This window comes from Embiotoca jacksoni, unplaced genomic scaffold (assembly GCF_022577435.1).
Source record: "Embiotoca jacksoni isolate LCO1_2020_lvr unplaced genomic scaffold, fEmbJac1.0.p SCAF_59, whole genome shotgun sequence".
Lineage (NCBI taxonomy): Eukaryota > Metazoa > Chordata > Actinopteri > Embiotocidae > Embiotoca > Embiotoca jacksoni.
Window position 1 is genome coordinate 1,156,810 of NW_027185413.1, and position 17,325 is coordinate 1,174,134.

Here is a 17,325-nt window from a genome sequence, read left to right on the forward strand (position 1 = left end):
TCTAAAATCCTAAAAAGTTCCATGCAGACAAATGGAAATAAAACAGAATTGAGCGCCATGAATGTCACTGTCAACAGGTTTTTATATCAAGAGTCGCATCACAAATATGAAATGTGGGATTCTGTTTTATTGAAGAATATGAGGATGAAAGACGGTGAGAGAGATGGGCAGTATCTCTACTAAAGTACTTGCCTCTGTTTACAGTGTCTTGTTAAGAAGCAATAAAGTTATCTATTATAAAAAAAAAACAGTAATATACACAGAATAACAATAACTTATCATTAAAAAACAAGACCATGCATTGAATTTTAACTATTTGTGCAAATATGCCTAACAAAACACTATGTAACTTTCCTGCCAAAAAAACCCACATGTGAACCTGCCTTTCATATGTAGTTTGCCACAATAATGTTTTTGTTTTAAAAAATGGATTTATGTTGCTCTGATTCATGTTCATACATTTCGACATGGAGCTGCTGTGTTGTTAGTTTTCAGGTAATGACCTCCACAGCTGTGAGAATAGACAGTGAGCAATAACAGAGGGACACTTTGTGCAGGACACCGTTAACACTGAAATCACACCAGTCATGTGGATTTACGATGACACGGCAAAAACATGTCCTCCTCCTGATCACTCTGAAACAGGTGAAACTCAAAAGCACTGCACCGACAGGCTTCCTCATCACAGGAGAAATGCAACACTGCTGTTTGACACCAGTAACACATCCAGTGCACTGAATGAATGTCCACAGACACTTAATGGCACGAGACTGCAGTGATAACGTTTCACTCTGGACTTGAATCAGACCGCCCGACTTTTAGACATGTTCGGGGAAAAAACTGGAGAACAACGGTAGAGACATGTGACCGTGATTGACAGGAGGGTGTCCTACAAAACAGGGAGAAACATGCACCCTCGTCCATTGACCCTCCCAGGAAGATACACACTGCTGGGCTTCAATGTTTCTGCCTTTACATCAACGAGGGATGAACTCTGACTGCATCATACTATGAGTTGTTTAGAGACTTTATTTTCTCAAGAGGGACTGTGGGGAGTTTTATTAATGTCCGTTTGTGATGTCACTTGAGTCCGTGTGATTTAGACTTTTGAGTTTGAAATATATATTAAAAAAAAAGAATCAGTGTGTTTGGCACACCAGGATTCTGTAACACACTCCTCATCGGTGCTGCAGGCTCGCAGCTACATCAGCTAATACTATTAACTATTAATACTGTTAACTCACAACCACGTTCTCACCAAACTGTCTGTAGTTGAGCTGCAACTACTAGTTACCTAGGCACTAGGTTTGTTCCATTTACTTGATTATCCTACATCAATTTTGATGCTTTTAACTGCCCATCGTGAGTCAGACAATGTCACTGAAATGCAGTGATTAACTTTAACTGATCTCAGATCACCTCACACAGGCAGAAGCAGCTGGAGCGTCCGGACTGAGGCACTCTTTAAAAACACAATGTGCCTGTTTTACAGTGACACAGACAAAACAAACCTCTGCACGTCGTAGTGCATGTTATTAAAATGTAATTAAAATGTGACATGTTGTCTCAAACACTTCAACAGTGGAATGTTTTCTTCACTGGATATGAAGTGGAAACAACTTTTATTACTACACAGGAAAAACATGCAAAACCCTTCAAACACACACTATCAGACATGTGGAGTCTGTTCACATTCTTTAAAGTATTCGCTGACTGTATGAGGATGGTGATGAGGAAGACCAAACTACGCATCTGTTTGAGATGATGGTGAATGAATGAAATGGTTGACTGTGAGATTATTACTTTAAAATCTGAAAATCTGTATCATTTATTTCATGTGTGACCATCGTGTGAGTAACTTCCCCTCAGGAGTGGTGACAGTGGGACTGGAGCGGTGTGATGGTGGATGGGGACTGGATCCAACATGACAGGATGTGCTGTGTGTGTCTATGAGTACTGGTAGAAGGGCTGTTCATCAGGTCTGAAGCCGTACGCAGTGGCCGGTCGCCCCGGTGACGAGCTGGTCTGGTCGAAGACATCGTTGGCATCTCTGGTGGGAAAAGTCAGACAAGAGCACAAAGAGTGTACGTTTCTATTTTACCAGATGATTAAAGGCAGTTTGCTCATTACTACTGACATGTGAGCTTTGGCAATAAGATTACAGACCACGGTCTTCTCTGATCGGCTGGTGTTCAGTGAAGGACATTTAAGTGTGTGAGACTGGATGGTGTTTCTGGTGTGTGTTGAACTCACCCTGTGTGATGGGAGTCTCCGTTCTGGGGCTGCAGGTCACTGAAGAAATCTGGGCTGACCGAGCCGTCAGCTGGAGTTATTCCATCTGCAGACGCATTCACATGAGAATACAGACACACAAAATATGATATTTATAAGCTCTTTAGTGTTGAACATCCAGCAATCTCGTTAGAAAACAGTTCACACTGACACCAAAACATTCAGAGGCTGAATTAATGAATCCAACAGTAAAAACCTGTTTTTCCTTCCAGTTCGTTTCTCTTATGAACCACTTTGGAGGTAGTTTTTAATTTAATGAATTTAATTGTACTGTAGTTCACTATTACTACCCTTCCGCCTCATGTCAGAACCCAACCAGCACTGTAGATCACACAATCTGATTGGTCACAGACTTCAGTGTAACACTAAACTAAGCAGTGACTCACTATCGCCTCCTACAGCACAAAGTTGTATTACAAGATGATATTTACTTTGTAAAAACTGAATTTTTAACGCAATATTTACAAAACACTTTCTTGAAAACAAAAACCCTTTAAAGTGTTTATTCCTATATTGATGTTCAAGGTGATATTGATTACATAAATAACTTTTATAGGGCCAACAATCAAACCATGTACATTACATTTCATTTAGCTGACGCTTTTATCCAAAGCGACTGACAACAAACTGATGGTACAACATCGGGAGCAATTTTTTTAGGGTTCAGTGTCTTGCTCAAGGACACTTAGGCATGTGGACAGGAGGAGCTGGCGATCGAACCACCAACCTTCCGATTAGTGTGCAACCCACTCTACCGACTGAGCTACAGCCATTCTGCCTCCGACTTCTCAAATAATCACGACTGACAAACACTTTAAACTTCTAATCATAATTTTATGATCAGATCTAGTCATTTCTAAGATCTTTTATTTTAATTATGACATAGTAAGTCATAATTATTATAAATTGAATGTGTTCATCAAAGTTAATAAATAAACATTAAAAAGAAAACAGTTATGGTAATGCTTAAACGATATTGATATGACCAACATGCACTTTGTGGAATTTTTGGTTTGAGCTGAATATGAGGATGAATTGTTCTGTGTGCTGGTTTGTCCCATAAAGCCATTGCGAGATGTTTCATTTCCCATCTGCAGTGTTTTGTAATGCACGATAGTAAAAAGATTATTATTCAGTCCCTCCAGGAAATCACCATCTTACAATCGCAATAATTAACGCAAATTCAAGCAAACTCTGCAATATTTGCAGGAGCTTGCAATTTTTTTTAAATTCCCACTATTCTTTTGTAAAAAAAACATCGGCAGCAGAATCTGTGCTGAAAGTTTTAACGACATGAAGTCCTTTCAAACAAAACTGACTTTATTAACAACAATAACTCCTCATTTCCAACCAGAAAGGCTCTGCTCCTGTTTTCATCACCAAGTAAAAGAAATCGGAACAAGAGGAGAAACAGGAAGTGACGTGGTTTGTGGGAAATGTGTTCTTCACATTAAAATGATGTGATTAAATGTTTGTGATCAAAGGAAGTGATTCCATATTACTGGATGTTAAATGAGTTTGCTCCACACGTCCAGTTGTCAGAGACGTCTCTTTGTTGGTTTCATCCAGCAGGTCTATGTGTTGAATGAATATGAATTAAACAGCATCTAAAGCTCTTATTTTGACAGCTAATGTAGTCCTTGTTTCTATATTCCAGTCACAGACGCTCTGTTCTGGAAACATACGCAGCTTTTAGGAGATTTTAGGAACTTTTATCTCCACGGTTCTCTAAGTTCAATAAATGAATAAGAAAATGTATGAAAAAATAAAAAGTATTTTTTTACTTTAACAGGTATTGCTTAAAAAAAAATTCACATTTTTCTTTTTGTACATGCAATTTTTTCAAATTCCCCCAATTTTACACAAAAAACTCACTTATGGCATCAAAAAACACTCAGCTCACTGGTAAAACCCTGTTATGTGTATGTTGTGTGTATGTTATGTGTATGTTGTGTGTATGTTGTGTGTATGTTATGTGTTGTGTGTATGTTATGTGTATGTTGTGTGTATGTTATGTGTATGTTAGGTGTTATATGTATGTTATGTGTATGTTAGGTGTTTGTTATGTGTATGTTAGGTGTTATATGTATGTTATGTGTATGTTAGGTGTTTGTTATGTGTATGTTAGGTGTATGTTATGTGTATGTTAGGTGTATGTTCGGTGTATGTTATGTGTATGTTCGGTGTATGTTATGTGTATGTTCGGTGTATGTTATGTGTATGTTCGGTGTATGTTCGGTGTATGTTAGGTGTATGTTTGGTGTATGTTCGGTGTATGTTCGGTGTATTTTAGGTGTATGTTAGGTGTATTTTAGGTGTATGTTAGGTGTGACAGAGTAGATGAGATGGACAGACACTGACACGCCACTTCTACTTTGAATATTCAAATGAGCTTTAATAAAGAACATATTCTCTGAAGGCAGTATTATAATCTGTGGTTCCTGTGACTGAAACTTTAATTAAAAGTTATTCAGAGATTAAATGACCTGCTGATCTCATCACTTTTTGCTCCGTGTGTTTGTCTACATGCATCTGTCAGAGTTTGGTGTGTACCTGCGCTGTAGAATAGATCCGTCCTGTCATTGTCATTATCGTAGAGATACGGCTCCGACTCGTCGGCTTGGCGACTCTCGACCATCTCCAACCACTGGTTGTTATGGAAACGGAACTTCTCGGACTGAATCTTCCTCCCCCACTCCTCATCGTACTCCTGGTCGAGGAAGACGAGAGAAGTCAGCGAGCGGCCGACAGACACAGACAGAGGGGTGTGTTTCTAACAAACTACGTGCATCGGTAACATGTGGCTCACTTACAGCGATGATGTCGAGGGTGTTGTCGCACACTTTTCTAATCTCAGCGTTCTTGTCGTGCATTAGGTCGATGAGGTAGGCCGGAGCCTCTGCAGGAGACGTTGAGGAGAAACGACAGAAATTTGGCTGAAAGACTCACGGATATTTAACTTAGTAGACAGAGTGAACTGTGGGAAGGATACGGGTGTCTTTGATGATGACTTCTCGTGTAGCTTGGTGAAACACCATCTGATAGAAGACGTAGACGATCTGACACACAAACTCATCGTCCTCCTGCTGAGCTGCAGTCAACAAGCAGAGACATGTGGAGAGGAGGTTAGAAATACTCAAAGTGTGTGATCATGACAGCTACAACCACAGGTGTGTGTGTGTGTGTGTGTGTGTGTGTGTGTGTGTGTGTGTGTGTGTGTGTGTGTGTGTGTGTGTGTGTGTGTGCGTGTGCGTGTGTGCGTGTTACCGTTCAGCAGCTCTATAAGTGCAGGAATAATGCCTGATTTCGCCAACATGGCAGCGCAGGCGTCGTCCATTGAAACCGTTCCGATCATGATCACCACCTCCAGGATGAGGTCGTCCTCTGCGGAGCCTGAAGCACACAGAAGAGAAAAAGGTGTGAAACTCTGGGAACCTCACAGGTTGATTCAGAATCAATTCTCAAATTAAAATGGATCAGTTTAGCTAATGATGAAGGTGAATGACTGACTAACAAAAAAAACAAAAAAAACAGGTGTGTGGAAGTATGCAGTTTTTTTGTCTTTTGCTTTTTGAAGACTTAGGCTGCATCTCAAATCGCGTACTTATGTAATTACACTAATCTTAGTACATGAGTGCAGTATAGGAACGTGCAGGGAACCACGAGTACCCAGATGGTGTACTGATGAAACGTTGGACTTGGATCATAACCACGTAGCAGAGAGGGAGGGGTCACTAGGGGTGCAATATCAGATTGTTCACATCAATACTGGTACAATCTTTAACATATACAAAAAAAATACTGTTTTTATAATGGCAATCCTCCAACCTGTTGACGTAATAAGGTCATACTGTTACGCAGTATAAACAGAGGACATACATTTCATACATTTACAGCTTATACAGCAACACAGATGGCTGAGAGCAGCTGTATTCTACACGCCTCCAGTTCAGTTTAATTCACATTTGAAGACAAACTGTTCCTGTATGCTGACATAAAACTCTTAACACTTATTTTATCAAATTTATTAATCAAACATTTTTCGGTATTTTGCCATATCCTCAAGAATATTGGTATTGCAAAAAACACTCAGACATATCGTGATATTATTTTGGGACCATAATCCCATTTTCAAACTGCAGCCGAGGAAGCTGCTGCTGTTACAGAATACAAATTAAAGTTGTACACGTCCGCACAAAAGTCTTTATTTCTTACTAGTTAAACTGCTGCTGGATAGAAAATACAAGTATATTAATTGTTTACGTGAAACCGAGGGCACAAAGAGCTGTGATTTATTTGTATTTTTTAGTTATAATAACCAAACAAAGGCAGCCGATATGTTGGCAGGCACCAATGTGACTTGGCTGAATTATCGTGAGGTATGTTTTGGTTGGCAGTCCTGGACTTCCCTTCCAGTGTAGTTCCACATTTTTTTACTCCATCAAAAGGAATAACATGATATGAAAAATGAGTGGAGGTGGTTCCTAAGTGTAATCAGTACCTGGCTTGAGTCTGTCTTTGAGATAAGGCACCAGGTTATACTCCTTCAGCACCAGCTCCCAGTCCAGGTCTGGGATGGTGAGGTTGGCCAGCGTCCCCAGACACTCCAGAACCCACTCCTCCTCTTCCTCGGCACGGATCTCCGCTGCCAGGTCACCGACGTAGTCCTGACAGAGACAGAGGAGGGAGCTCACATCACGAGACTGAACCATAACGAATACTGGTGCAAAGTCTTATATATAACTCACTATGAACAGTGGTTTGGTCAGCCCGTCATGTTGGGAGATGTTTCTGATCATCTTCATGAGCAGGCAGTCTTTCATCTTCAGAGCTCTCTTCATTAGCATCTTCAATCCATTTCCTGCAAACACAGAAACAGAAATACTGTTTTACCCTGAATCCCACAGCATGTTGTACACAGACGGCTTTCTGCTGAAGCCACGAAGACTCCACCAGACGAACCGGAGAGCAAACCACCACCACCGATCACTGAATGGAAGATACATGTGAGGAAAGTGAAATACCTTCACACATGAGTTGTGCATTCCTCTTGTTTGCAGCCAGATTGATGCAGATGGAGATGAGCTCAGCTTCCATCTCATCCTCACCATGCTCATACAGCATCTGCATTAGCTACACACACACACACACACACACACACACACACACACACACACACACACACACACACAGGTCTCCCTCAGGCTCCACAACCATCAGTGAACACATATGTCATTGAGTTAAATGGGCCTTCTGGTACCTGAGGGATGCAGTCAGTGTAAACAAACATCCCCTTGAAGCGGTCATCGATGCTGATGTGATACAGGATGCGCAAAGCGACCTGACGGTTGTTCTCGTCACCTGCAGGACAACAAACGCACACAATCAGTCAGGTTATTCATATACTCAAGGCTCATTGATCAGCTGACATTAGGAAAAACAGAAAGAATCATTATCATCTTACAGAATATGGAAATTAACACTTTGTTTATAAAACAAGACAATGAGTCCACAGTCATGCTCGCTGCACTGAGATTTAAGCTAAACACTAACATCTGCATGCTAATATGATCTCAATGAACATGCTGATGTTAAGCTGGTGAAATGTTATAACCATGTTCACTGTCCTGGTTCAGCACGTTAGTCAGATAACGTTTGCTAATTAGCTGTAAAATGGCAAACTTGAGTTCATGTGTTACGTTCTGAAGGTGTTTCATCTAAAACCAAAGTACAAACTGAGTAAGTAACTTCTGGATTTGGTCATTTGTTCTTGATTTTTCTGCTTCTGATGTGTAAAAGTTACGCTGTCGAATGGTTTCTTGTTTTTGTGTGTTTAAATTGTGCTTTTTATTGTTATTTTGTTGGGCTGTAGCCTACAAAGTTGACACAGTCTGTTGTGTTTTAGTTGTTAAAAAGAATTATTCCTCCTCCAAGTAAGAGGAGAAAGCATTTCTTGTTCTACTTGAAGAACTGTTTTCTAAGAACCATGGATGACCAGTCAGTCGCTGTTGAGCCGTTTCACAGGCCAGGAAACATGTTAGACATGTCAGTGATGGTACAGGAAGAATCATTAGGATGTTCATCCACCCTATAAACAGACAAACCTGACCAGATTAAATGTAGGTGGTTTTGGTAGAGAATAATATGCAGAAATAAATGATTACAGGTGACAAATGGAGGCTTTTAAACAACACAGAAGAGTTGAGCACACTGAGCTTTTGGTGGCTGTGTGCTGCAGCTCGACTGGTCCTGGATTAAAGTAGAAACAGATATTTGAGAATAATAGAAACCCAACGATGAAGAGTCAGACTCATGCTGCAGGACGAACAACATGTTCAGCAACAATCCCACAGAAAAACGCAGATAGATGTGTTTGATATTTTACAGTTGAATTATGAACAGTGTTGTTAGGGTTCCTCCTCTGGGCACCATGAACATCTGCATCAGATTCTTTAGTGATTCTTCCAACAGTTTATAAAGATGTTTCACTAAAATCTAGAATTGAAACCAGGAGATCATCAATAATGACTCATCGTCTGGGGACCATGAATGTTATTACAATCTTTCATGGCTGTTAAGATATTTCAGTCTAAGGGCTAAAGGGCTAAAAACTGAGCTCTGTGAAGGCAGTTATTCATTGCAAGGCTACTTTACAATTAATAAAACCCAATGCACCGTTTGCTCCTCTACTGGTGTATGTTGTTACCTAGCAACGCAGTCAGTTTGGGTAACAGTCCAACTTCCACCATCTTGCCTCTGAGTCCGGAGTCAAAGGAGAGGTTGAGCAGCAGACGCAAAGTCAGGTTCAACAAATCTTCATGTTCACAGGGAACGAGACGGCTCAGTCTCTCCACGGTGTCCACCTCCGCCTGAAAACACACAGACATCATGGAACTCAGCTGAAGGACACTAGGGAGAGAGGCAGTGGAGAGGAGGGACGATGCCTCAGGCATGTTTTCTTAAAAAAAAAAAAAAAAAGAAGAAAAGAAGAAGCCTAAATTAAACCGTTTGTCACAATCAGAAAACGTAAAAATAGATATTATTGTGGAGTTTTCAAATTTCTGACGATCCCCGAACTAATCACCGGAACCAAAAACATCTGTCAGCAAAAATAAACAAATCTGATCTGAAGTTTTTGATACTTCATTCATTCTATGTATCATTTAACATTTTACCCAAAATATAGCATGTGCACGATTCACATCTGTACAACAAATAAAATTCTGCTCTCCAGACCAACAGTCATGTGATAAAAATTCAGCAACTTTTGTCGAGCTTGTAAAAATGTAAATAGTTGAATATGTGCGGCATGTGCAGCCCCTTTTTTCCAATATTGGTAACACTTGTGGGCAAATGTTGTATATGTAGATTCGATCTTTTTAACATTTTTGTAAAATGAATTATAATAAATCTTTTATGACATTATAATTGTGTTATACTGCAGAAAAGACATGTTTCAGTTCTCCCTCCTTCTGACCGTGCCGGTGCTCTTAGAGGAGCAGGAACAATATGACGGCAGCAACAAACATCCAGGAATTGTTCAAAGTGGTAAAGAATGATATTAATGATAAATGCAGTGAGTTGCCCTGGCTCACTTTTGGAAACTTAACATCTAATGAAAAATTTGTAGATAAAAATATATTGAGGTTCTTCTTCTGGTCCAACTCATCTCTTCCACTCACCATGTCGTTCTTGTTTTCCAGGAATATGGAGAGTTTTTTGAGGAATGAAACCACGAGGACCAGCAGCTCCTCATCGTCCCGCTCCAGTACTTTGACCAAGAGGCCAACGATGTTTTTATTTCTCATCTTCAGCTCTGTCCTCGTGTCCTCGGCAAGGTTCAGCAGAAGGTAGAGAGACACTGGGAGACAGTCAGAGAGACAGGAAGAAATGAAGGAAACAGATTAGAAATGATATTTGTAACCTGTTAACTCTGATAACATTACTAAACTCATGCATTGACTACAAGTCTCTGTATTGATAATGAGGTGAAACATCTCTGTGATTTTATGCTTTTACACTAGATATAATTATTTAATATGGATGAGAAAGTCACAGAATGGATTCTTATTCTTACTTCTAAACTCAGACAAAACTGAAGTTATTGTATTTGGTCCAGGAACTCTTTCTCCAATCGTTCAGTTCCTCTGGCCGACATGTGACCCTGTTTCCATTTGGCTATTTCAATCCAGACATGTGATCTGTCGGTCTCGAAACACGCTGCCCCCCCCCCCCCCCCCCCCCCACAGAGGAGCGTCTCACTCCTCAGAAGAGGACTGTCTCACTCCTCAGAGGACAGTCTCACTCCTCAGAAGAGGACCATCTCACTCCTCAGAGGACCATGTCACTCCTCAGAAGACCGTCTCACTCCTCAGAGGAGGACCGTCTCACTGTCTCATTCCGCGTACCAAGCTCCACATGAACTTCTTCTCTGATTGGTGATGTGATTGGAGAGATCTGATTGGTCAGTAGGTGGTACTTTCCTACATTTTGATCTGATATCTCCAACATAACCTGCTCCAGACCAGGTTAAGTTTGCAGCATCAGTTACCATGGTGACCTAGCCAATTTAGTAACACTTATAACCCTGGCTTTAGTCTCAACATACCTCTCTGACCCACTGATCTCACTTCATAGTTCACCCCTCAGGTCTGTGTCGTTGCTGCTGAACCACTAAATAACTCCACCTACCTCGGAGCAGCTGCTCCTGCTTCGACAGAAGACCCTGGTACTTCCTCAGAGCTTTGTCCTGGTCTCTTCTCAGAGAGCCGTTCTCCGGGGCCGACTCACGTACACAGAAGGATGTTAAGGAACACATACTGTACACGCACGCACGCACACGCGCGCGCACACACACACACACACACACACACACACACACACACACAGTGTGTCAGCTAAGCAATACAGGAGGAAGGTATGAAACTAACAAACAGCTTAAACAGGAAACAGAGGAGAGCAGGAAAAAGGATATAAGCCTTGTTTTTCTTGCGTAGCTCCTCGCGCCACCCATCATGCCTCTTCAGCTCATGTTCCACCACACTCATACACAGAGCACCGATCTTATAGTGACTCACCACTCCGTGAAACTGGGAGAAGCTAGAGGAGAGGATGAAAAAGGATGAAGCACAACAGGAAGACATACTGAAGGAACGTGCGGCACTGAGTCGACGTTACCTGGAGAAGCAGAAGAAGATGTAGATGATGATGGTGGCCAGATCTACACTCTGCTTCCAGTCCTCCCGCAGCACTCTGGCCAGAGCACCGAGAGCTGCCTCTGAACACACACACACACACACACACACACACACACACACACACACACACACACACACACACACACACACATACACACACATACAACCATCAGTGAGCACATATGTCATTGAGTTAAATGGGCCTTCTGGTACCTGAGTGTGTAGAGGAGATTGTTTAGAATCTGATAATATATGAACCATGTTTGTGGGAATCAACAATTTGAAAAAATATGTGCTTAGCGCTTGACAGAAAATAAATGTCATGAATGACTCCGGGTGGCCAAGCCAGGGACTCACACTCAGGACATACGGCCCTGTGATGTGAGATAATAACTCAGCTGTAGTTTAGGCACAGAAATGCATTAATATGACCTTATTTCTTTCCATCAAACTGGATGTAATGTCAGCTCTACGTTGGAGACAGTACAGAGGTCAGCTGTGATTATAAAACTGAGCTTAAAGCTCTTTGTCGGACAGAGAAATGAGAGGTATCATCAGAAAGGGTCAGTTCTGCTCTATTTTTGATATACAGCATGTTCTGAAGCTATCGGGACTTTGGGAATTATTCAATCAAGAGCAGCAGGTGTGGAGATGGACGCACGCTTCATGCAGAATGTAACGACGATGCAACTTCAACTTCGATTATCTCTGAAACGCTTCGTCAAGCAGACGAGGCACCGAGTTTTCTGGAAAGCTCAAGTCTTTCAGTTTCAGAGGATATGTGTTACATCTCTCTGTGATGAAAACACACTGTGCTATTCAACTGAGAAGAAGAGGAGTAAATTTGAACGCACTTCGCGTTCTGGTGTAACCTGCAAGTTTCTGAATGTTTCGCTGCCACATAGGAAATAATATTGATGATGAGTGAAAATAAGATCATAGCTTCTCCAACTGTCTTATACTGCATCATCAGACTCACAGGTGCATCACCAGCAGAGATAAGCCCTCCAGAAACATGAGTGAACGCTGTGGGAGCTGCTTTGTTAAGCATCAGTATGGACAGGCAGGATGAAATGATACCGTTGTGCAGCAGCTCCTCCAGGTTATCAGGGTTGCGGGCGAGCTGAAGGATGAGAGACGAGCCTCTGATCTTCTCTGGAAGGCCTTCATAGAGCAGCTCAACATACTCATCCACTCTGGTTATATTGGCTTCCTCGTTTAACTACACACACACACACACACACACACACACACACACACACACACACACACACACACACACACACACACACACACACACACACCTGTTAGTTAGATTACTAGTAATAAATAAATGTGATTCAGTCAGAGAAAGACATTTGGGGTGACTTGTTGTTGTGTTCATGAAGGATCAGCTGGTGCAGAGCGATTTTCTCAGACACAAATGTAACAAAGAGTGTTTCTCATTGAGAAAACTGAACGGTCGTGAAGAACAAACTAGAAATGCTGAATAGTGTGTGAGATGAAACTGAGTGCAGCGAGTTGTCACCTCCATTCCCTCAAACGGAGTCAGCTCTCTGGGCTTCACTGGTCTCTTCTCTTTCTTTTCCACTTGTGATTTAAAAAACAAACAAACAAAAAAACAGAAAAAGCCAAAAAATAAACTTCACAGTACTTCATTCTATACATAAGTTTATATAAGATTTGTGATTTTATTGGAAACTGTGAGTTCAATAATTTTACAAAACATACTCTGACCTTTGTATGAGTAAATACTGACTTTAATGCTCTTAAAATCAGCCATCCTTCTATTCTTTTACATGTTTAATATTTATGAAAACGTTAACAGCCAACACTCTACAACAAGTGTGCAATGAGGGTGACATGACTGACCTTTACCCTCCACCGGGGAGGACTTCCTGTTCTGCAGGTAGTAAAGAAGCTGCTCCACCTGGGGCAGACGGGAAGGAGGGATGAGTTTACACTCCTCCACCACCTTCTTGGCCAAAGCGCCCACATCTGTGCTGGGAGAAAGGCTTTTCACCCGGATACTGGAGGGAGAAAGAAAAGACACAGAGACGGGTGAGATGGACATTGATGGACTTCATCCATCTTATCTTACAGGTTTTGTTACAAACCTGCGACAGAGTTTAAGACCGATGCAAAACCTGAAGTGAAGCTGGAAAAACAGCCTGCTGCCAATTGACAAATATGACAACGTATTCGGGTGGGAATCTACACAAAAGAAATATCACCGAATATGTTGGACCAAATATGTCGATATCAATATTGCGAGTTTGTAGAGATGACTGCTGTTGCTTTCACAAAATATTTACACAGAATTATCCTCATTAAAGAGGATATAATAACAAGAACAGACCAATAAGTTTAGAAATTGACATCTCTTTCAGGGTTTCTGGAGGGCTTAGATCCTGGAGTAACACGGAGGGCAGGTCAGGTGGGCAGTTATTTGACTAACAATGCATTTACGGACAATTATCACAAAAATGTTGCCATAAAAATATCACCAAATGTTGGTAAAACAAACTTTATAGGATATAGTGGCATAGACGCTGTGAAAAAAAAACACTTGGGTGTTAACACCTAAGTGTTATAGCGGCAGGGAAAACCCAAACTTTACTGTTACGCCGCCTTCAAATTTGAAAATATCCTAAATTGAAGATGATCTCAATAAAATATCTATACATTGCTCAGCCCTATCTATCCAGATTAGATGGAGAAGAGAAAGGCACACCTGGTGTTCGGGTTCACCTCTGGCATTACCAAGTATCTCAAGTGTTCCCCACTCTATACGTGAATAAAGACAGGAAGACCTGCGTTCAGTATTTCTTCCTTAGAAATATTAATTCAGAGGTGGTGGCCCAGGATTCATACACATGAACACCTTTTAACTGACCACTTGTGATCGGATCACCCAGGACAGATGTTAATGCCAGCTGCTCCCTCAGTGCAGGAAAGAGCCCTACCGCAGGTCGTTTGTTCCGACGGCTGTCAGACTATTCAACACCACCCTATAATAACGTTGCACTGTTCATTTCATATCATAGCACCTCACACTTTCATCCTAAATTGTATATATTTATTTTAATGTCATTTATTTTTGTGTCTGTAGTCTGTGCGTGTATATTTATTCATTGCTCTTATTTTTTTCTAAAATAATTGTTTTTGTCCATCATATTTTATGTATACCTATTTGTAAATTTGTTCATATTGTCTGCACCTTTTTTTGTGTTTCCTATGTTGCTGTGATGACAAAATGTCCCCACTATGGGATTAATAAAGTCTAAATCTGATCTAATCTAATCTAAATATGCTGATTTCAGGTATCGATCATCCAATCAGTTTACCGCTCCATTTCAATTCAGGGAAAGAAAGAAGAGCAGGAACAGCAGCCCAGAATGAAGGAAGAGCAGTTGTGAGTAGAAAACCACGAGCACACTCACATTTTTTGTCCCTCCTTGCGTTCGCCCAGCATCTGACCTCCACTCTCCCCCAGGATAGACGCCTCCACCTCATAGTGGACCACGAGGGCCTTCTCTGTGGGATGGACGTCCAAACTGCCTGCAGTCACTTTGCTTCGGGTGATGAAGAACAGACAGTGAAGTCAACAACACTTCAAACGTTTAAAAATGTGTTTCCTGAAGGTTTTTTTTTTTTAACTCCAGTGACCTCATTTTAGATGAATAATCAAAGAGACTTGCTTTGGGCTTAACAAACTAATCAAATAATTCCACAATAACAGTGACTTATAATGTTGATAAATATGATCTTAAATGTCATGCAAGTGGCAATTAAACACTTTACATTCATCCAACCACCAGATTAGTGTCTGTAATATGTAGGACACGCCCAGACAGCACAACACAATGGTCGCACTGACGAGCTGCTTCACCAAAGAACATGATCCCATACAGAGTTGATTAACCCGAAAAATTAGCTCCACTCACAGTGTAAACTACCAGGCAGTAAACAAATTCAACATGACTTCTTCATATCTGACTGGACAGTTTGTCATTTCGCTGCAGCCTAGTGGCTCGGTGAGCTGTAACGCTGACAAGCCTCCTTTGGTTTATTGCCAAACCCGGAATGTAAATCTGTGGGAGAATGAAATAGATTTTTTTAATAACTTGTTATGGCCTGAAAGTGGATTCTGAGCTGTATAAATGTACGTCCTTGTCCTGATGTACACAGGTCGCCCCGTACTGCGGTATCTGTAGCCGCGCTAACGAAGGGGAGAACAGTGGAAACATGCCGGTTGTCAAATGTGACATCTTCTCGTGTAAGCTGTGTGTCTTATCTGAGGACTTCATGTATGCCGAATGGATCGGTGGGTCATTGTGGCCAAGAAGAAGCTCTTTAGTAATCTACCCTTGACGCTCGCGTCTCCTGACAAGCAAGAAAACATTAAATTGCCAAAACTTTGACTGGATATTGGCATGAGCTTCTTTCCATGAAACAGAACTGCACACATCGGGGTAGCTAACTAGCAATAGTGTCAGTAACACTGCACAGTCTCGTCCAGGAGCTCGTTCAACGTCCAGGAGCTCGTTCAACGTCCAGGAGCTCGTTCAACGTCCATGTTAATAGCCGGTTAGCAGCTGAATGTATTCCATGTTTTATTTCTATTGAAATGCTAGACTCATTAGCTAGCTAATGATAACGTTAGACTGAGCAGTCATCAGCTTTGTTACGTCTCACCGTTTGAGGTAGCGCGCGTCATCCTGCATCTTCCTCAAATTTAATGTTTCAGATTTTTTTAAATTAATTTAATAGCTTGATTACATTTGATGAAACCTAGAAATCCGTGTGCTAACCGCTCGCAGTCCCGTAAACACACCGCGGTCGAGTCAGCCGTCCCTCGCGTTGGAGGTCTCCCCGCCCCGCTGGGATCCCAGTGCGCCACTGACCTCATATTTACGGTAATAATAATAATAATAAGAATAAGAATAATAATAAGAATAATAATAATAATCAGAACAGCTCTGAGGAGCTGTCTGAGGGAATTTTGAATACAGTTACAGAAACGCTTTTTACATTACTTATTCCTGGTTTAACGTCTTTGTTTACAAAATATGTGATGGGCATAAATTTTTCTTCGTTTTGATTTCACACTGCAAACCAACGTTTGAAGGTGCATGCCGCCCCCTACTGCACCGGAGTGTGTCACATCATGCCCTTAGACGAAAGTTAGATTCTGGATATAAAAACGTGTTTCGGTTAAATATTCTAATAAAGCCTGTGCTTCTTTGTCCCCTGTCTTCGGTGCCCCGCGTCCTCTCCATATCTACTGCCCTTCAATCTGTCTCCGTCAGCACCAGTTCAACAATTTCTTTGCAGTTATGATTCACTCATTTACTCACCGTGTCCATTTCATGCTGTATAAAGTAGCATTGAGTCCCGTGTGTCATAATTTTAACCGAGAATAAATACCATCATCTTTCCGACATTCATGCCTGCCTGCATGAAAAGCAGGGGATCGAACCAACAACCTTGAAATTAGCATCTATTTGATGACTTGTGAATTCTACAATAAAATCTCAACCCTTTAGTGTCATAAATTCGGATTTCCTGTCAAGGTGTCATTACTCTCTGATGAATTTGTGATTTTTCTTCTGATCTCCCAAAACAAAATTTCTATTTCAATTATTATTTGTATTTTGATGGACTTTTTGCTAATTTATTTGCAAACCTCATGCAAGAGGGGAAAAGAGAAAAATAAGCAGAAAACACGTTTTAGTTCTTATTTTTGTATTTTTTCTTCTTATGGCATTTTAAAGTATTTGTATACTATATTATTTTTGTTAAAGAATTGAAAAGCAATTTTCATGCATTACAA

General features: G+C 41.0%; 1 protein-coding gene across 2 annotated transcripts; it reads right to left on the reverse strand.

The window, feature by feature from the left end:
- Positions 1-109: 109 nt before the first annotated feature.
- On the reverse strand, positions 110-16,375 carry LOC138212721 (kinesin-associated protein 3-like). 2 transcript variants are annotated; one of them, XM_069173224.1, is made up of 20 exons: positions 16,188-16,375; positions 14,933-15,064; positions 13,362-13,519; positions 13,018-13,079; positions 12,570-12,711; positions 11,470-11,569; positions 11,267-11,391; positions 10,984-11,082; positions 9,975-10,153; positions 8,999-9,161; positions 7,553-7,653; positions 7,317-7,425; positions 7,041-7,153; positions 6,794-6,959; positions 5,560-5,685; positions 5,285-5,383; positions 5,106-5,191; positions 4,846-5,002; positions 2,254-2,338; positions 110-2,050 (listed from the first exon to the last, which is right to left on the reverse strand). In XM_069173224.1, the coding sequence occupies exons 1-20, from the start codon at positions 16,214-16,216 to the stop codon at positions 1,948-1,950; spliced, it is 2,334 nt and encodes a 777-aa protein (XP_069029325.1). In that variant the 5' UTR covers positions 16,217-16,375; the 3' UTR covers positions 110-1,947. The 2 variants fall into 2 exon arrangements, with proteins under 2 accessions (XP_069029325.1, XP_069029326.1); XM_069173225.1 differs by having other exon boundaries at positions 16,272-16,363.
- Positions 16,376-17,325: the final 950 nt, after the last annotated feature.